The 20,532-nt window shown below is 37.1% G+C and overlaps 2 protein-coding genes and 1 non-coding gene across 3 annotated transcripts in view; 2 read left to right on the top strand and 1 right to left on the bottom strand.

Moving 5' to 3' along the window:
• The window catches only part of LOC135696671 (transforming growth factor-beta receptor-associated protein 1), a 47,242-nt gene that overhangs the window by 12,774 nt on the left and 13,936 nt on the right, over positions 1-20,532 (top strand). The window contains exons 17-25 of the mRNA XM_065216144.2: positions 369-424; positions 1,276-1,320; positions 1,546-1,668; positions 3,946-4,016; positions 4,647-4,715; positions 5,601-5,673; positions 6,826-6,960; positions 14,133-14,233; positions 17,568-17,679. Coding sequence (XP_065072216.2) covers positions 369-424; positions 1,276-1,320; positions 1,546-1,668; positions 3,946-4,016; positions 4,647-4,715; positions 5,601-5,673; positions 6,826-6,960; positions 14,133-14,233; positions 17,568-17,679 — 785 coding nt within the window. The remainder of the gene's footprint in view (positions 1-368; positions 425-1,275; positions 1,321-1,545; positions 1,669-3,945; positions 4,017-4,646; positions 4,716-5,600; positions 5,674-6,825; positions 6,961-14,132; positions 14,234-17,567; positions 17,680-20,532) is intronic.
• Positions 4,900-4,981, top strand: Trnas-aga (transfer RNA serine (anticodon AGA)). The gene has a single exon. It is a non-coding gene; the product is annotated as a tRNA-Ser (tRNA).
• LOC135696683 (uncharacterized) lies at positions 16,855-20,161 on the bottom strand. Its single transcript, XM_065216168.2, has 2 exons — positions 19,450-20,161; positions 16,855-18,772 (listed from the first exon to the last, which is right to left on the bottom strand). Exons 1-2 carry the CDS (start codon positions 20,060-20,062, stop codon positions 18,465-18,467), a joined length of 921 nt encoding a protein of 306 aa, XP_065072240.2. The 5' UTR covers positions 20,063-20,161; the 3' UTR covers positions 16,855-18,464.

The raw sequence follows: 20,532 nt of genomic DNA, 5'->3' as shown, positions 1-20,532 counted from the left end.
ACTTGTTATTTTTGTAGAATATTTTTATAAGGCCTAAAAGTGTGCGTGATAAGGAAAGGCTATCCAGGCCTCCCGATCTTTTTTTCAAAAAATTCTCCCATTCTTTGGTGGCAGTAGCCATTTTCTAAAACCTACCCAGTTTTAGTTAAGTGTGTGAAAAGATATCTTCCAGTTATTTTCTAATATTGATTTGCAAAAATTTGCAAATATCTTCGACTTTTTTTGTATTTGCTAATTTTCTTATATTTATCTTGGGCCATATTTCAAAACACCATTCCATCCCCACTATTCATCTCACACACTTTTGTCTCATTGCTGTCAGACCCATAAATTTCGATGCAAAAGTCTAAAATCCCATTAACTTGCAGTTAAAGGAAACAAGCCGCTGATTGCTGAGGCAAAGAACTTTCTTCTCAAGCTATTAGTAAGTTGAATTAATTTTTGGATTATTTAAGCTTTCGTCGCACTTTATTGTTACTAACGTTGCTTCGTTTATCATTTTTAAAGACCTGGCTTTGCTTGATATTTTTTGAAGATTTACGAGTTTGTTATCTCCTCTATTTTAACAATGTCTAGGCTGTAAGTGCAAATTGAAATATTTGAATATTTCTTACGAAAAGAAAGTATTTGATTTGGTTTTCAGAGCAAAGTTGGCATTTCGCATTTTCGGGGTTATGATAAGGCAAACATTTAAAGAATCCACTTGAATTACCTCTGACCTGCTGCTCTCTGTTAAGCTTCCTGTATACTGAGCTGTTTCAGAGAGAAAATCGATACTTTTCGATAGGAGATGATGTTTTGGTATCCAGGGAAACTGCGCTACTGAAAGGGCGACAAGAATTTTCCCACACCATTTTAGACAGTTTCCAAAGATATGTTTGGTCTAGGAATATAATGTGCATTCCATGGAAAGCAGTTGAAACCTACCCCAGAAAAGGCTTTTAGGCGTCAATAGGCCATTTCTCCAAGGGTTGGCTCAAGGACATTTATCATATTAATGAGAGGATAAATTATTTACGCAAAGATTTGGAATTGAATATAAAACTTTTTGCGGTTGAAGAACTCTAGAATTTTAAAAATTCCTAGTAAGATTGGAAAATCCAGAATTTCCCAGTAAGTGAAATGTGTTCGCCAAAAAGGCTGTGCTCTAGCTTCATAAAATGCCAATGCATTCTGCTACGTTGTTTGGTTGTCATCATTTCCTTTAGTTAATACTTCTTCCATATCACTGCTCTTTGCGTTCCTGACGTTTTACTTTGTAATGTTATTTGTTAGGAAAATTGCAGAGGGATGCCATTAGCGTACAACAGTCAGATGACCGTAAGTTTTCGGCTTTATTTTAGGATGGTTATTGTCTCACTACTTTCCCGGTTTTATAGTTGTTATCGTCACATCTAGTGTGCCTAGTGTTGGAAGCATTGTCTTGAATTGGGAGGGATTTTTCATTCAAAGAACTATCAGTGTGACAATCTGTGGGTGTTGAAGCGATTGTTTTGGTAATGATTTTCAAATCCTTTAAAAATGTTCTTATATTGAATGTTCTAGGAAATCGATACTGCACTACTAAAGCTTTATGCTGAATGCAACCACAATTCGTTGCTAGATTTTGTGACAAGCGAAAACAGCTCTTACTATGACGACTGTGTTGCTTGTTTGAAGCAGTACAAGGTAAGCTTTGATTGCAACACTTCTGCCCCAAACACCAACAAAAATTCCCAAAACCTTTTTGTATACAGTAGTGCTTATACATAACGGAAACCTTGCGGAACAGTGTAATTCTCCGTTATATAGAGGTGTCCGTTGTATAGAAGTTTCTTTAAAGTGTTTGGGCCATTTGGGACAAAAATATCTGTCCGTTGTCGAAAAGTTTTCGTTTTATAATGGTATCCGTTTTGTAGATGTCCCTGTAAGGGCGTTTGGGCCTTTTGGAACAAAATATCTGTCTCTTGTATAGAAGTTCCTTTCAGATTGTTTGGTCCCGTTGGGAAAACAATATTTGTCCGTTGATGAAAAGAAGTCCGTCATATAGAAGTGTCCGCTAATGGTGGTTCCAATGTATGTAATATAAAAATCTACCGCAGCAAAAATTGCACATTTATACCAGGGCACTGTTTGTCTTGCAGTGCATTGCCTTAGAACTGTGGTTTAGTAATAGTCAAAGATGGAATTTGGAAATTTGGTAATCTCTTGATAATCTATACCATTTCGTAGTTTAATATTATGTTATTAATTTTCATGATAAGACCGACTGCCGTTTAAATATCAAGCAATAAAAATCAAATGTTTTGGAATGAATAAAAATATAACTGCCAGATTTCCCTTGTGGTCGTATACTTAAGTTTATTTGAACTCTATATTGCTATTTTTGTTTATAAAACCATCGTCATTCTAAAGTAATTTTCTGTTAAAGTAGCTCTTCGAAAATTTTCTGGTCTTTGAACCATAAAAATGACTCATGAAATTAAAGCTAATGTCGTATTGCTGTCATTATTCCCAAAGCAAACAAACTACTGGCTTTCCCAAAAAGAATTCTAGACAGAGATCAGTTTGCCTACAAGAACTATTTTTTTTACATTCGTGTACAATTCGTCATTAAGAATTTCTTTATGTCTCTTATTTTAAACAATTTTATATCCTACGCGTTACAATTGAAAAAATCTTGGAGGCACCTTTTGCAAAACAGTTTGTGCTCGCAGGTACAAAAAATTTTAGGGACGTCTGAGTGGTATTGGAACATTAGAGTAAACATTCCGATACTCGCGCATTGGCCAAAGAAATGAAATAAATCTCATCACGCTAAATCTTTTCCACTCGATCAAGCTGTTTGGCTTTTCCTGGACTATTTCTTCTCAGTGAGCCTAACGCAAACAAACATGACATATTCTGCAATATCGCTTGACACAATTTAAAATAAACGTAGGCATCAAACAATATTTATCTTGCCATGCTAATCCTAAACGCAACGGACGTATTTTCTACACAAGCTCGTTGTCAGACCACTTGGGTTGAATCCCAGCTTTTCTCTTTTGTACCTGTTCTGTTTTGATAAAAGCATTACAAACGTATGCTTTAATGCGTGCAATAGAAATACGTCAACAAATTAATAGAAAAGCGGAAAAAACTACCCACGGATTCTTTGTGTGGGTAAAACGATGCTCCTCCCTTACTGCGATTGACGTGAAGCAATAACATCAATTGTTGTACACACAACTTGACAATAATGAATAGAAGAGGAAAATGTCAAAACTATTTGTATTACGAAGCTCCAAATTTGAATGAAAATTCGATGCTGAGATAAAACAAACACTATTTTTGGACACAACAAAAGGGAAAATAGAAAGGAAATGTAGGCGAAGACAGGGATGTTTTGCATTCAATATGGAATTCCTTGATTTGCATATTTGTTTGGGCTGTTGGAGATTGGAAATATTAAAAGATACCAACGGAAATAGTTTTAATTTAGCACAATACTCCTGTTTTTTGTAAGCAATAAGATTTTACTTAATTCTGTAGACGTTAAAAAATGTGAAAAAGCCAAGAAAAATGCTAATTTATGTTATATCCTTGTTGTTAACTTTTGTGAAAAGGCCAAATTTTAGTTACTGGAAAATACAATTTGGTGTTGGAAAGTGTCATACCTTAGTATTTTATATCTATCTTTAACTATGTTGGCTCAGTGAAATTTATTGTGCGTGTTTTTCGTGTTTTTATTATTATATCTAGTTTTGAAGCCAGCTTGAAATAGATATTTAAGCTGCTATTAAAAGAATCGTGTTTGGATAATTCATTTATTTAAAATATCAAATTTCCAAATAAATTTTCAATAAATTACACTTGTATGAATTAATAATGGACTTGTTGTTAATGAAACTTGTAAGCTGTTAAAAAGCTTACCTTTTCATGACATCTGTCAAAGTAATAATGACAAACAATATTGTGTTTTAGCGATATCATGCACTGGCAGAGTACTATTGCTGCCATAAAGAACCGGACAAGGCATTAGAAACTTGGAAAAGGTAGTTTATTTTTGAATTAGGCAAGTAAACATCGAAAACCTTATTGCCCTCAAGTGGCGTGTTCGTCGATATGGGAACCTTTTTCAAATTTTAAAGTTATTTTTTTTATCTCTTTTCTTTGGTATAACGCAGCTTCAGACAATCTATGTATTTCAAGTTTGGTAGCACAATCTTTTGTCTTTAATCTTTTCTTAGCCACCATAAATATTCTTAAGAAAATTCACTTCCCCTGAAATTATTCTTAAATGTTTCGTAAACGACGTAAATTTTGTAAGAATCGAGAAAGAAAAGGTATAAACTTTCCATTTGTCTCTCTTTGGCACAAAAATATCCAAAATGAGTGTAGCTAAAGCTTTTTTTATGCTTTGTATTGTCTACTAGAAAACCGCATTTAGATAAGGTGTCAAGGCATTAGCAAAATTTGAGCCTAGCTATTTTACTTAATATTAGTTCTTAGATTTCACCAATTGCAAGCCTCAATAATATTACAAAATTGTCCTATTATAAGAAAGTTTGTACACATTCTTGTGGTGTTGAAATGGTTGTGTTAGACATATTTCTCTGTAATATTCAGTTTTTCATTCAACCCTTTCAAATTAGTCTTTCATTCTCTTTCTCTTTCTTTTGTAGAATAGTTGATGGTCAAGACATTGATCTCAATTTTCCTGGATATGATTTCATAGTAGAATTTATTTCAAAGTAAGTGATTGAAAGTTGGTTTTCTTTTCTTAATATCGTGATATCATGTTTGTGAATTTAAATAGAAGAAACAAATCCAAACTTTTATTCGTAAAATTTAACTGCATGCAAATTCTTTCTTCACTTTTTCTCTGTCATAGCAACGCATATGATTATATTCAAAATCGGGTAACATAATGTCCAAGCAGTCGTGGCCGAGTGGTTAAGGCGACTGACTAGAAATCAGTTGGGGTCTCCCCGCATAGGTTCGAATCCTGTCGACTGCGAATCTTTTGCTTTTTGTAAGGAGAGTTCCCATCCCTTTATTTGTTTTTGAATTAAACTAATTAGCGAAGAGAAAAACCCAGGGTTAAGTAACAGTAATCAAATTTAGATTTTCCCGGGAGATTTTCAAATTAATGGCCTAGCTAGTGGTACTGTTTGTCAGTGCTAAGTCACACTGCTTGGATTTTCCCGGTTGTCATTGTCCTGATGAAATAAGAGCTGTTAAATACACTTATTTTGCAAGAAATGAAGCGAAAACTTGTACGATTTTCCTTTTTTTTCTTAAAATTTCCCTCTGTTTTTCAGTAACTCGTGCGATGCAGGTTATATTTAAATTATTTTACATCTTGTGACCAGTAAGGTTTGGCGGGATGGCACCCCATGGCACATATTCAGGGGTGGAATGTTAAGGGGCACAAGGGTCAGGGGGCCCCGCTTGCTAATACCAAAAATTAAGCAGTTTCTTATTCTCAGAAATTAGTTGCCCGGCCGGCACATTTGTGCCCCTATATAGCAGTATCTTGATTTAACTTTAATTGTTTTCCCTTTGTCAGTTAAGTATGTATTGCATTATTGCTAGTTAAGTGTGTATTGTATTATCGTCCACAAACATCTTCGTAGGCTAGAGGATCATGAACTAGTTTGGACATATGCACCTTGGATTTTAGAAAAAGATTCTACAATCGGTGTTAAGGTTAGTAAAACATTCTTTGCTTCTGGGAATTGTAGTTGATGAAAAATATGTCATAATAGAGACTGCAATTACTTGAGACATGCTTAAGCTTTTCGCCTGACACACTTCTGACTTAAACGTCTTATAGTCTGAAGAGTGTAATTATCTTAAGTATTTCTGAAATGATTAAATAGGTTTTAAAATGTTTGCTTTTTTCAAAGCCACTCTTTACCATTAAATATTGTTCGTAAAGAATCTGCCTGGAAAGAGTAGGTGATGCTTTTTGTGCACTCTTTTATAGGTGCACGAGCCTTTGTGAAAAATTAGGAAAAAATCAAAAACAAGCTTAGGCTGGGCTACTGTAAAATGTAATTTTGAACAATGTTTTATCTCAAAACGAGGAATTTTTGTCATCTAGGGGCGCTTTTTCTGTGAATTTTCTAACTTGTCGGCAAATAAAGGACGTCCAATTCACTTTGTTGGCATACGAGGTCTGGACACCTACCAGCAATTGCAGTGCTTACACCGTTATAATTTGAAGACAAATTAAGAACAATCCAGCCTCAGATTTTCGAAAAATAAAGAACAGCCAGCCTGAATTTCAATTTACGGGTTCCAATAAAAGAGTGTGTTGCTAGGCACGTAGAGGGAGTTGTGATGTAGAGGTTGCATTGAAAAGAAGCTGACAAATTATGAAATATTTATATTTCAAAGACAGTGCTTCTCCTATAGTAAAATCTTATTGAAACTGGTCTACCAAGTAGGGGCGGGGGTGGGGGGGGGGGGGAGGTTAGGTGATGTGGTGCACCGTGCACGAATTCCTTTGCATACAGCATTGACTATGCATACAGCGACGTCCCGGATGATATCATACAGTACCGTATTAAAATCGAGGCAGCCCATATCAAGCCCTTCCAGCTAGTTCTTGAGCCTAGTATGAAACGGTATATAAGCTTTCGTGTGTCCAACATTTCTCTCTAAGGAGTTTTGAGAGATCCCGCATTACCCTATGCGAGAAATAGTGAGAAAAATCGACCCTTTGAATTACTTTGCAACTAAAATATAAACAGTTCCCTCCTATGGGCGGCTCACATTTTGCTTGTATTCCTTACTTCTTAGCGCCGTATACCTTGCTTTACTTAAAATTTAATGCAACATCCATTCAATTTTCAGATATTTACGACCCGGCCAGACAATGAACCTTTGAGTGACAGGCTACGCCCTGAGGCCATCGTTGAATACTTGATCAAGTTTCCTAATGCAATGAGAATTTACCTGGAATATCTTGTACTGGAAAGAAACATTCAGGTATGTACTGTCCGTTGTCACTGTATCATATTTAAATCTTTTTACTAAATAATTTTTCCGAAATTGACTCTTTGGGTGACTAACCTAAAGATATGGGTTGGAGAAGGGGTGTGTTTGGTCAGAAATATATTAAAGTACTTGCTTGTTATACAAGAGAATTGCTTTTAAGATTTTGACACTGTATATGACAGTAACATGCAAAATGTGGTAGAGAAGAATATTCCATTTCATATAAAAAGCTCCTAATAACCATCACTGTCAACTGTTCTGAACAAATGCCTCAGTGTTCATGGTACACTTGTACAGTACAATGCCTGCCAAAAGTACTTGGAACACCCACCAATTTACGCTGCATTTGATATCTTTCATTCCTTTCATGAAAAATAATTTGCTACGTCCGCCCCCTTCCCCCTAAAACAATGTTGATGATTTAGAGAAATATCATAAAAGAAGCGCAAAAGAAAGTGCTTCCTAAAATCCTAACCCGTTTGATAGTAAACCAACATTGTTCCGTGGGGGAGAGGGGGATGATTGGTTTTGACCTTGGAAATTGATGTCAGTGTTCCAAGACTTTTGGCAGGCAACTTTAAAGGAATGCCAATATTTATTTATGTTTGTAGAAAGATTTTATGTTTCCTTCAGGCTCTACTTGGTTAATGTTAGTCTGGACAAACGAGTACTTGTTCATTTTAACCAATTTCCAAAGGCGCGTTTGTTCGCAAAGTTTCTACTCGAAAAAATATAAAGTAAGGATATACAGTTCTAACAAAACGATGACGGCAAATAAATTCCCCTTTCTCTAGAATACAATCAACTGTTCTTGCTCTCGCAGTCTGCTCGTCCTCCCCGTCCTAGCTTCTTTTCCAACTCTCTCCCACTATCTTCCACCCTCTCTCTGCCGGGGGTTCTGCCTGAATAATATGAAAATGCTAATAATAGAATTGAAGTTAAGGGGGCTCTAAGGGAGCTCTCAGATCAAACTTTTTATTATTTTTAAATATTGAAATATTCCTTGGCAATTGTCATATCCTTTAGTCAAGTAATCAAGCAAGCCTGAAAAAACAAAAACATTTTTTTCAGATCTGTAATATTTTTATAAATTGAGACTGACTTTGTTTTTTTTGGCAAATCGGGCCCCGGTGCTCTAATGAAGTGCGTTCTTACCAAAAAGAGTGTACTCTTGTACGCTACTCCGCTTCTCTGCTCCTATCTTCTATTTCCGTGTTTGAATTTATGTGGCTCTGGTGCCCAGGGTAGTACACTTATACAGCACAATGATCTCAATGATGTTTTCAATTTCCAAAGAGGGTTCCACGAAAAGCACTCAAAGTATACTTGACGGGCCAGAGAAAGAGAAAAGGGGAAAAAAGCGGCTGATGACTACTGCTGCGATCACTTAGAATTTCAAACATTGATTTGTGCTGATTTACAAAGATTTTTTATGCGATGCTTTTTAGGAAATTTCAGTGACAAAGACCGTATTTCCTTTAAAAGTACGCTGCGGTGTTGATTACAAAATCCAATTTTTTGATGCGGCATTCAATAGAGGGCGGCGTTTATCAGTGGGTAGCGTTAAGTGCGATGAAGTTCACAAAAGATGTCAAAGAATGTCAATCTCCGTCCTCGTCGCTATGACATAACAACTTTCATAGCAAGCGTATAAACTATTTGTTACTTCTTGTTTGGTGTATTTTCTAATGAACGCCGCTTTTCAAGATGCGGCGTTTAAAAGAGGGCGGAGTTTATCAGGGGGGCGGCCTTCTTTACATATGGTTGGCTGAAGGTGCGGCGTTCAGGGGGGGGGGGCGGCGTTTATCAGATGGTGGCGTTCATTAGAGGAAATACGGTAACTCGCTGGATTTTGTTGTTTATCTTCATAATAAACAAAGAGACGAAACAGCGAACTACATCATAAAAATATAGAAGGTCATATTATGGAACGAGCTTTTTTCAGCTTCCTTATCTCGTACCAAAAAAGAATGAGTTCATTGAAAATAAAATTGCCTCGCAAGCAACTGCCAGGATTTTTTCACCCAATCAACGTTTTTTTCGGTGGCATTCTTTAAAAATTTCATATTATAATGAAGGCGTTTAAAAATCTCGATTAGCCTGAATGTAGACTCGACTGGTTTCTCTATGGATGGACTGGTCTTTTAAAAGGCCAGTAGTAGCCCGGACGTAAGGCCAATCCTCTATTTAACGCCCCGAAGTTTTTGCTCCACAAAGGAGGGGCGTTATATAAAGGCGACAGGGTACACAAAGCGTCCACTTTTTTCCTAGTAGGTACTAATGATGTTTAGACTTTTTTCGACCATGGTAAACGACGAGTCTTTTATTCGCAATGATATTTCACGAGTGCTTCCTCTATATGACAGTTGTAGGTATCATTTCACCAACAAATTACCCTCACGATTAAAATTTTTACTTCCTTATAAATACTGTCAAACTGTTAAAACTTTGTGCACACAAAGCTTCGATTATTCGCATTTACGTTCCAATGCAGCACCTAACCGAAGATGAAACAACAATTTAAACTGTTTTTGTCATCTTTCATCAGTATACATTTAATCTCTAAAAATCTTTAAAACTACAATACGAAATACGAGTATACAAAACTAATAGGTACAACAAACATGTCCTTCCTCCAAGAGGACATTCAATGTTCCTTCCCCTATCTACATCCTGGACAAAAATTGTTGAGATTTTAAAAGAAAACAGCCCCCCCCCCTGCCAAATAAATTCACTCTCTATAGCGGGGCGTGATAGTTTTTACAATTACCAAGTCACTGATTTTGAGCAGGGGGCTTTGTTCCTTCAGTTTGATTTTATTAAAAAGCTGCATCTGAATTAGTGTCAACAATATTGTCCACGTCTGCAGTTTGCGGAAGTAGTTAAAGGCAGTTAATGATTTATTATTCAATTCAAAGCTGGGTTATCAGAACACGTGGAGCGTATAGCTCGCCCAAATCACTTCATAAATGTGTACGGGACCTGTCGTTTTTATGGGAAGTGTATTTATGTTGTACAGTGGGTATTGTGGGTGATAAATGTGTGGGTGTGTAAATTTCATGCGATACAACAACAAGAAACTATAAAGGCAAATGAAAAAGAACTTTGGTGAACGTGTGTACAATAGTAGGTCGGCATGACAGCTAATACCATTATTGCTCAGAACACGATATGGATGTTCCTTTAGATAGTTTGATTTGTGTTGTTAAAAGGATAAACATTAGAGCAAACAACAATCGACAGTCTTACTGTTCTAACTTCACCCTTTTTGGTTGGACACAAATTTTCGGTGCTTTTTCATCACTATTTGTTCCGTTTGTTGTCTCTTGTTCCATATCTTCAACGACAGCTTTTCTTTTCAGCACTTCCATATACCAAATTGTAACAGCAAATCTTCGTGCATATGTAGGAAGTACCTCGTGTATCAGTTTATCAGAACGAAAGATGACTAACTTTCCTAGTTCTGGAACAACATCGATGCTGCCAGATTCCTTATGTACTCGAAGACAGCCGCCATCTTCCGATGTAAACTTCTCGTTTAGATAAAAGATAAACGTTAATTTCAGGCTGCCATCGGTGATGCTATCGATGTGACGTTTGTACGATGCACCCTTGCCGTCATAACATGATGCCATAATTTTTGATTTGCTTATTCTGTTCATAGAGATGTTATGAACGTGGTATATTGACAAAGCAAGTTTGTTCATCTGTTTGGCTACTTCCGAGGTAAACGGTGTTTCTTCCTTTGACCCATCAACCCACATTACAGAATCTCCTCGTACCTTCTCTAGGCTTCCAATTCTGTTCATAGCCCCTTTGCCAAGTTTTCCTGGTTTGAAATTGTCAGCTGTTTCATGAAGCTTTTCGACTTCGCTGTACATTTTTCTCGCTGTCTCCAAAGGTACAAGATTTTTTACCACACAAAAGTTATCTTCTTTTAGTCTTTGCAGGACAGAATGTAAGAAGTTTTTTGGCTGCATTGTTTTTCTGTCAACATATTCATCTTCAGCATTTGTAGTAAATCGACTGAATATGCTGCCACTAATCACGTCGCGTTGGCATTTGATACACATATAAACATCCCCACATTGATGACACAAAGGGGCACTTGACTGGTGTATGTGGGTCCCCACAACTCTTTCGTAGAATGGCATTTTCTTTGACTGTATGTCAATGACCTACTATTTACCTTCCTCTCCTGTACTTGATTCCAGTCTTCGCCTTTCCTGAAAAGGTTAATTTATCGTGGTCTTTGATTCTTACTAAAGATTATGTTTCCACACCAACAGACTGAACCTTACTAAACGTGTTCTGAATGACTCAAAGTGCGAACATCACCCACCGCCTTGTAATTGAATCTCAGCTGAAGTAGTTTGGGCGTCCTTTTATATGGGACATCTCTCACCCCTGACAGCGCGTGTCCAGTAATTTGTTATGAACTCATTCAAAGACAAATGCGCCTTCGCTCTGCCTCCGCAGATGCTAATGTCGTGATTGCAAGCACGAGCGTATCTTGGCGGCTACTCAAGACAAAACCTCAGAGATTTTCATGTTTCACCCTGGAGGAAAGTGCAAATCTCTTTGGCAAATGTAGCATGATATGCAAAAAGTTTTGATACACGGAACAGCAACTTCTGTATTTTTACCGCGTCATGTAGTAACAAGTTTGCCTTTTACAATGCTATTTCACCTGCCTTTCACCTGCCCTGGCTTTTTGCCCATAAATGCATAACCACAAATCCGAGATGCACCTGGTATCGTGACAGTTCATTCGTGCGGTAAGAGGGCTTGTTGTCATTATCTTTTCGTTGCATGAAAGTACGCATAAAAAGCTCAGATGTTTGATATAAACGAAGCCAAACTAACTTCACGCGAAATGTGAGCCCTCGATTTTGCCCTAACACTAAGGAATTATATTTGAAATACTTCCTTGCTTTTCCAGAATTCAGCAAATTTAAAAGCCAAAATGAAAGAAAACATTGACGTGTAGTGATCTGAATTTTTCTGAATGGCTGCCCACTCAGTTGATTGATTTCAATCTTTAGTATTTCGTTGTTGGCGAACCAACCAACGTTATAATGAATATTTTTAGGATTTATATCATTTTGGGAATTTATTCACCTTGGCATCAAGAAGTGATTTTTGAAAAACCTCAAACCTATTTGAACAGTATATTGACATGAAAAGTAGTTCTCCTAATTTTTCTTATATCAATGTCAAAAGCCGTGGCCTTGTCTTTTGACCCGAAATTTTCCTGTACATTTCTACACGGCCATAACTGCAACCTTTAACCTGTGCAATCCGACGAGCGTGATCTGTCGTTTTTGACTTTTGTACTACGAAAGCTTCGCAAAGTTAACTGAAAAACGTGTTTCCTCCTGCACATCCTGCTTTGCGCAAATGAAATGCACCGTGTACGATCACACGATGTACAATGAAATACAACATTGGCTGCACATGCAATCAGACACGTAATTCTGACTCACGCGTAAACAAACAAGGAATCGGCCACTAAAACTGGGCGCTAACAAAGTTCCTTTGTGCTTCAATAATTAATGGGTTTTGATGACACGCATGCAACGCGGCTAACCTATTCAAAACAATTTTTATCATTTTTATTATCCTATTTATGTATGAAAGAAAAGGAAAATTGATGTAAATGGGACAGGGCTATGTTATCTTATTTACCCCGAGTTTCGTGCATGTGTGCAGTCATGTACAGCATAATGTACTCATGCTTCGTGCATAAAAACTGTTTGGCTTGGGACAGCTAAATGGAATTTTTATCTCGTAAATAAGAACCTACTTTCGTAAGAACATCAAATATAAAATGTGTTATTTTAGGCCACTTTGATTACCATCTTATTTACTCTAGTTTTCGAAAATGTTAACAATTAATAATTGAATTCATTTTTCAGCCTATGTATCAGAAAATAAGAATTCAAAATTCAAAATAATGACATACCAAACAATTGAAAAAAGTATTAAGAAAGCACGTTTCCAAAGTTGCTATCCGAAACGAGACGGTTAAATTCAGAATATTCTACCTTCTGCAAAAACTACGAAGGGTGTTTTGGTGAGCTTGTTGAAAAAAAATTAGGCCACTAAGCTGCACTACGATTTTGCGCCTACACGTAAACGGCAAGTTGTCAAATTGTTGCCTTCCATATGTTCGATTAAATTTTCTTCTTGAGGACATAATCGTAAAACGATCTTATTTGCTCTTATTGAAATTAAAAACTCAATCTTTTGGAAACCTGTCTGTGTATACAGGGCCTCCGACGAAGGGGGCCGGGGTGGCCTTGGGTGTTTTAAATTTTCCCTTGGCCCCCCCCCCCACTTTTCAACCTTTGTCGGAGCCCATGGTATATATTTATGTTAATGAGATTATGGGGGCATCTAGGGCATAATTTATGGCCTGAAAGGCTGCCCAAGATTGCTGGGGACATCACAGATTGCTGGGCCCAAGGGGGAAGAGCAGGGTTGCCGTCCTAAAAACATAAGAAAAGGGATGTGCTGTAGGCAAATTCATAAGACCACACCCATGACCACACCTTATGTACTTGCATCAAGAAACCATTAAAACTATTCAATGACACAAAAAGACGTATAAGAAACTGCTCATTCATGAGGTTGCCAACAGAGAATTCGTCCAACCAAATATGAACTCACTAGTTAAGGGGGGCTGGGACCCCCGAAATCTCTCTGAATTTTTAAAAGGGGGGCCGAGGCCCTCTTCACGGCACCACTGGGGCACTGATCGGATCTGCAGACAAAGTAGCTGACCATCCTTTATTTGCCAACAAGTCTGAAAATTTGCTGACGAAGCACCACTGCATTGCAATAGAGTTGCAATTCAGTTTTTTATAAGTGGGGAGCCGCAACCCACCACATCCCACTGTAGTGAAGGGCTTTTTCTGGAAGCTTATGTTCCTACACTCTTCGGTATGCTGAAAGCGACCTTTTTGTTTACTTTTCTTAATTTTGATTTGCCATTGGTTTTGAATTAATTTATTGTTGATTTTAGCCTTTCTTGGACATTAAATTTCGGACCAATTGGGGAACCATCCTCTTTGCCGCCCACCTCACTAAGCAAGTGGCTATAAAAAACAAACAGGTGATATTTGGAAGGATGTATAACCATTTATTAATCTTGTTTACAGAAAGAAAAGTTCCATACTCATCTTGCACTTATTTATCTTGATGATGTTCTAAAGCTGATAAAAGAGAGAATACCAATGCCGGAGAGTCTCCTTGCTGCAAGGTTTGTTGCCACACAATGCCTTTTTAGGGGTAGCATTTTATCATTCTTTAGGAGCGATAGATTCTTTAGAAATTGACATCGTAAAAATAACCCTTCTGGCTTTTAAAATTGTTAGATATATCGCTTTCTTTTAGTTATATCTAGCACTACTTATAGCACTGCATATAAGACCCAAGACTTTTATTTGAATTTTTCCGACCGAGGGGCCTGATCGGATCGAGAATCTGAAAATTGAGAATTAAATGATTCACAAGACAAAATCTAATTACAGATTGTAAAGTTTATCTATTATCCGGTCTCTTTCCGAAGTTGTTCTTTATTCTCGAAGGTTCAATATTTTTGGGGGTAAGGGCATATCAAAACAAAATACTAGGGGTTTTGCAAGGGTCCTTTATTCTATTAGTTGGTAAGGCCCTAAAAGCATAGCCCCTGTTATTTCGAACCCCCCTTTTCCCCCGAATCAATGTTGGAAAATCTCGTCTATTTTTCTCCGGGATTGTAGATGAGTTGAATGAACATTGTCAACACTATGTACCCCCATCAGGGTAACTCAAGGGAGCAAAATCACGACAAAGGACAAAAAGAAATCGCCTTTAATGCCCCCACCAAGCAAATATTTTTTTGGATGACTCCTCTTTCATGGTGGAGCTACTGTCAACAGTGCCACCGATGTCCAGAAATGGGCTAAAAAGTATACCATTATATACAGGCAGATTAAGTGGGGATGATTGTTTTGTTGCCCCTCTGTCTGTCCAACACTGTAGGAAAGTTATGAACCCCCCACCCCCCGTTTATGCAATGTACTACTTGTTTTTGATACATTGGTATCCCATGTAGAAAAGAAAATATGAGAGTTCAATGTGAGTCAAATGAGAGATCAAAAGTATAAAGGTGAAAAGATATGGAGCGATAAGAAATATCAACTTTATTGAGTCATTAATGAAAGGTTTTTAGAGAGACATGGGGAGAAAAACAACTGAAACTTCATATGCCAACATGCTTTGACAGTTCAACATCTTCCCCTAACCCCCCACCCACCCCTTAAAAATCTGGCAAAAAGGGCCCTGTCTTTGCACAAAAAGCGCCCCATTTTAGGAATATGTGGCCTTTGGAATATGAGGTCCCATTACGAATGATAAACGTCATTGATTACATCAAAACGGTTGAATATAGCGTCATTGCATGCTGTTGTAAAAAGGATTGGGTCAAAATTAAAAAAGTATGACTTTTGTAGGTTATGGAAGGTAAATAGGGATTTGGAACTTTCAATATGATGGAATTTTCTGGAATTTTGATTTTTCATAGACCCAGGTTCAGTTTATATCCAAAGCATTAGTTGTAGAGTTCACTTAGATTTTTTGCTAGTGGCGAGAGTCGAAGCTAGCAACAAAGTAAAGAGTTGTGATTCAGTAGTTTACTTAAAAAACAAACTCCGGTGTTAACTTCTCAAGATAATGCAATGCGAATGATACTTCAACGGGGACTGCTGCATCTTCTTAAAGATTCGTCTACCGAATAACCTAGTTTTTTGCTTGCGTTTGACTGTTTAGTGTAAAACATGAATGGGTAACGGTATTGCCTCATGGAATTAAATATTGACTTAAAAAAGATGGCAAGAAAATGGCAAGAATTAGCCAAATTGCATATAATGGACGAATAAACTTGGACAAAATTTTTGCAAAAAGGGGACAGGCACTGCTTTCTTGGAATAGGCTTGGTGAAACAACTGAGCACAACGAGCTTGGTGCTAGGTAGTGGCGGCGCCAGCTGCTGCAGAGTGGGAGGGTAATGGGTGTTACTCGTGAGACCACGCCCTATTGGCCTCGTTTCAGTGATTTGTATCAGGTCAAATTTCCTTAGGAAATATGATCTACCCCTACCTAGTGCTTTTTAATCCGTTTTTAGACGAAATATGTAGACCATGTTTCGACAAAAGTGGGGAGGTAATTACCCCCCATACCACCCCTTGGCGCCGCCACTGGTGCTAGGTATAAGCAAACTATTATTTTGAGTTGTTGATTACTTTGGCTTTATTTGTCGCTAAACAAGTCTTTTGTATTGTGGGTTTTTGATAGAAATTTGGACAAATCAATAAGCGTTCAATGTATTCCTAATGGGAATAACACCTTCTACAAAAAGAATCAGTATACTTTCCTTTGTAGTTTGCTATTAGGTCTGCCAACTTTAGTTCAAATTTCAGTAGGGATGAGGCTTCGTCACACCTCAGGTATTCTTTCATTTAAAACTTCTTATGAATCTGAGGTTAGTTTTCTTATTATTTTAACTTTGTTTTTCACAAGAATGTATCTTGCGCAAATTTACTGAAATGCAAATTAGAACGAATTTTCATTATTTAATGTCAAATTTCAATTATAGTATTCTGCACAACTCATTTGTAATCAACAGCTCAACTTTGCTATTCCAGCTACATATGTTATGTTGCTTAGAAATTGATCGATTTTGATGAAGTGTTCACTTGATCGCGCCCCAAACTACATCAACCTGGGCCCCTTTCAGTTTTTAATGGCCGGTTAAAAATTTTGAGCCAGTCCACCACTGCCCCCCCCCCCCAATACAAGAAAAGAGCTTATGTGTTTGAATAGCAGAAATATATTTTGGAATTGAGACTTGTCGGCCGAAATGGCCCATCGAAAACAAAACCATAAAGACAAGTTAAGATCAAACAGCTAATACAAAGTAAAAATAGGGAACAACTAAAACAAATGTGAGGATATGTGCGAATATTTTATGTTATATAAAAAACATTTAGTAGATATGCTCATATGAGCACATAGCACATAGAACTCTTCCTAAATGATTCTCATGATTCAAAAGCCAGCAGTATAAAATTAGCTATTGATTGATTGTAGACTATTCTCTTGGCTCAACAACCAGGTAAATTTATCACAAAGATAAAGGGATGGAAATCCAAGGAAATTTTGAATAAATAACATAAAAATTCTTTAGTTACAGGGCTACAGAGTTTTAAAGACTTCTAAATCTGCCAAGGATGATAGGTCTCAGATGGTAAAATGTAAAAAGACAATTTTTTTTAGGAATAAGCTAAAGGAATAAGTTTCCTATGTTGTAAATAGTTCTTGTAACAATCTGATAGTTTCACCTTTTACCCTTCCTAACCCCTCTCTTGACACTCCTGCTCAGTCAGTAAGTGTTCAGGTGGCAGGCAGGAAAGTTCCACTTTTTTCCCATAAAGTTGCAGAATATATTGGTAAAACACAGAATGCATTAATTTGATAAACTTTGATTAATTTTTTAAATTTTCAAATTCCCATTAAAATCATATTTATATCATAAATTCATTATCTTTTTTCAGGCAGAAGTTACAAAACTTGCTAGAACGCTCCTCTTTGTATAGAGTGAATGTTTTGCTCAGCAAAATTGGTAACCTTGAGTTGTTCAATGAAATTGCAATATTATATGGCAAGGTAAGAGATAATGTAAAATTCTTTTAATTGCAATGCACACCAGGGGGTTTCCCGGGGAAGCATCCCTCAAAGTTCTTGATATACTCTATAAAAATGTCCTGTTAATTTTAATCTTAATAAAACATCAACCTTTAATTTTCACAAGAAAAAAATTTGGAGCATCATACCACAATGAATGGATTATATATGGACAAGCCCCTGTTTTCCTTTGATTGTCTTCCATACTTTCCTACTCGTACAACTAAAGTATTTTCTAAGACTGCGTGGAAGTGTTGAAATATTTAACTGCATGAGCGGAAATTATCCTGCAAAAGCTGTACTTAATTATTCTTCAAAATAATTCTTCAAAACAATTATTCTTAAAACAATACAAAAATAATGTTACCTTTGGCCTTTTGCATGGTTAGCTCCCCCAAACTTTTGCATGTCAAGCCCCCTTCTCATAAATGTCTAAACCCCCTTTGAAATTCCTATCTATGCCACTATAAATCTTGCTTATTAACACATATTGACCTGTTCCTGTCAGTATTGGGTTATCTTAGGGTCTGTGGCAAATCTAATTTTTCTGCAATTTGCACCTGCGCACTTGGTTCTTGTTACATTTTGCAGTTAAACAAGAGGTGGGCTTAATTTGCACCACATTGACTTGCATTGTTGCTAGTTAAAGGGCCCACACTATATCAAGAAAGCTTAAAAAAATATCTGTCTACAGAGGATTCTCTGTCTGTTGGAAGTGCATCATGAAATTCTGTCTGTGCATTCTGTCTTGTGCATTGTTTGTTTCTTTAAGCATGGTAAATCATAATCATATGGTGAAGTGATTCCCCAAATCTAATTTCTTTTCCATCAACCACTTCTTTCTTTGCTTTTTTGTCAATTTGTTGTAATATTTTTTCCAAATCTTCTGCAGGCATCTTCCTTTTTAAGGCACTGCAACCAAGAATGTATCCAAGTTTTTCTATACCTGCGTCAGCTCTATCCAAAATATCTGTCACATATTCTTTGTTGTATTTGCTAAAAACTTTGCAACCCCATCCTAGCTCTACAACTTGTTGTGACAATGCATTATTATCCAAGGTTTGGCATGGCTCCCCTAAAAATGGAAATATATTCATGAACTTGTTTTGTATTAGGTGACCAGAAAATGATTACTAACAAAAAGTAGCAAGAGGATTTAAAATTTTTTCTAAAATGATCCTTGATGTACCGATAGGCTATGACACAAAGTCTGAATATTCTTACTTTTTACAAAATGTATGCAGCCATGGGGGGTTGATAGAAATCCATGCTCTTCCCTTATGGCTAGTAATCAGGGCGGCTACTAGCAATTGTACATAAGGGGGGCTCCCATCCCATTTGCAAAAAAGTGGATGAGCCATCATTTATTTGCTAACAAATCTGAAAATTTTGCCAACGAAGCAACCCCACATGGCGAAACCCCTAGTTTTTGAATTAAATTTTTCCAGGGGGTGTCACACCCCACAAAATCCAGAGTAATGGCCTTGCTAACAATTTATGATGAAATCGAAATTCATTTATTGAAAAATCTCTCTAAATATCAAGAGATTGTCCAAAATGTTAATCTTGTAGACATGGAACTTGCAAGTGTGACCGTTTTTTACAAGATCTTGTGCATGCACAATAATTTCAGGCACATGGGGAATTTGTCCACAGCCGGAGAAACTTGGAACACATTCCTCAATCATGCACCAATTAAATTTCTGGAAAGTAACAATCATATCTTGGTGACACTTCCCTTTAAATTCTCACCTTCTGTTCCACCTACAGACTGGCTGGCATCAAAGGCATCCCCTCCTTCAAAAACCTTCATTATTGAATTCATGTTCTCAAACATTATATCTCCAAAAAATTCTTCTTTACTGTCATTATACATGGTGAAAAAAACACCATCTTTGGCAAGGTAGTTTCTTTTAAGCAAATCAACAACGCCATCAAGAGGTTTATCCATAACAAAGAGAGAATACATGAAATGGATCATGTCAAATTGTTCTGGTGGTTTGCTAAAATATTGATTCACAGTCATAACTTCCCATTTGAATTCGATGTCTAGGCCCATGGTGCTCAGGTTTTTCTTGCACATCTCGACTGCTTCTGGATCAACCTCGACAACAGTATATGTAATTTTAGGCCACTTGCAAACCCTTAGCTCTTCTTCGATCAAATTCAGCAAACGCTTATCGACCATCCCAGTGCCAGAGCCTACAGCCAATATTTTGTAATCAACTGAATGGCAGAGTTTCTTGGCGGCAAGGGGCATCACTTCCTCTTTCAACCATGGCATAATTTGATCTGTAGACTCACTTGTGTACCCAGGATGAAACTGGTACAGACATCGAAACCATTTCTCTTCTTGCTCTGCCATCCTAAATATCTAACTACAATATATCTTGACCGATTACACTTCAATGCCCTGCCCACCTCACTGTTAGGCCTTCAGGAAGAGATCCAGCAAGGAATGTTCAGGCGTCATGACAACATGGGAGATTCCCCTTCGTAGATTTTCGGAAAATATGTTATGTGTTCCAGAGTTTCTAATCTTGTGTGTCATTTTGACACATTTGCTGACTATCTAAGTTTTGTCAAATAGCCCACCAACACGAATAGAGATTTTTTGTAGCACGGGCAAAATAAGCATACTTTATTGTGACAAAAATAGACATTTTCTTTACAAACACTCCAGGCGCAGGTATTCACTTTTTCCGGAGGGGTGACCCACAAAAACAAGCAAATTTTCCGACAAATGACAAAATTTACCGACAAGGATCTAAAAACTGCACTTTAGCAAAAGTGCTCGCCCACCACCCTCTCCCCACCCCACACCCCCAATCACCC

The sequence above is a fragment of the Rhopilema esculentum genome, chromosome 18, assembly GCF_057945365.1.
Source record: "Rhopilema esculentum isolate cy_ngs chromosome 18, ASM5794536v1, whole genome shotgun sequence".
Lineage (NCBI taxonomy): Eukaryota > Metazoa > Cnidaria > Scyphozoa > Rhizostomeae > Rhizostomatidae > Rhopilema > Rhopilema esculentum.
The sequence above is the reverse complement of the archived record's forward strand: the minus strand, read 5'-3'. Positions and strand labels throughout refer to the sequence as shown.

Excerpts from the sequence above, each read along its gene's own strand:
- LOC135696683 (XM_065216168.2), bottom strand. The coding sequence starts at position 20,062 with ATGGCAGAGCAAGAAGAGAAATGGTTTCGATGTCTGTACCAGTTTCAT. Across the intron at positions 18,773-19,449 it reads GTCTGTAGGTGGAACAGAAG|GGGAGCCATGCCAAACCTTG; the intron begins GTGAGAATTTAA and ends TTCCATTTTTAG.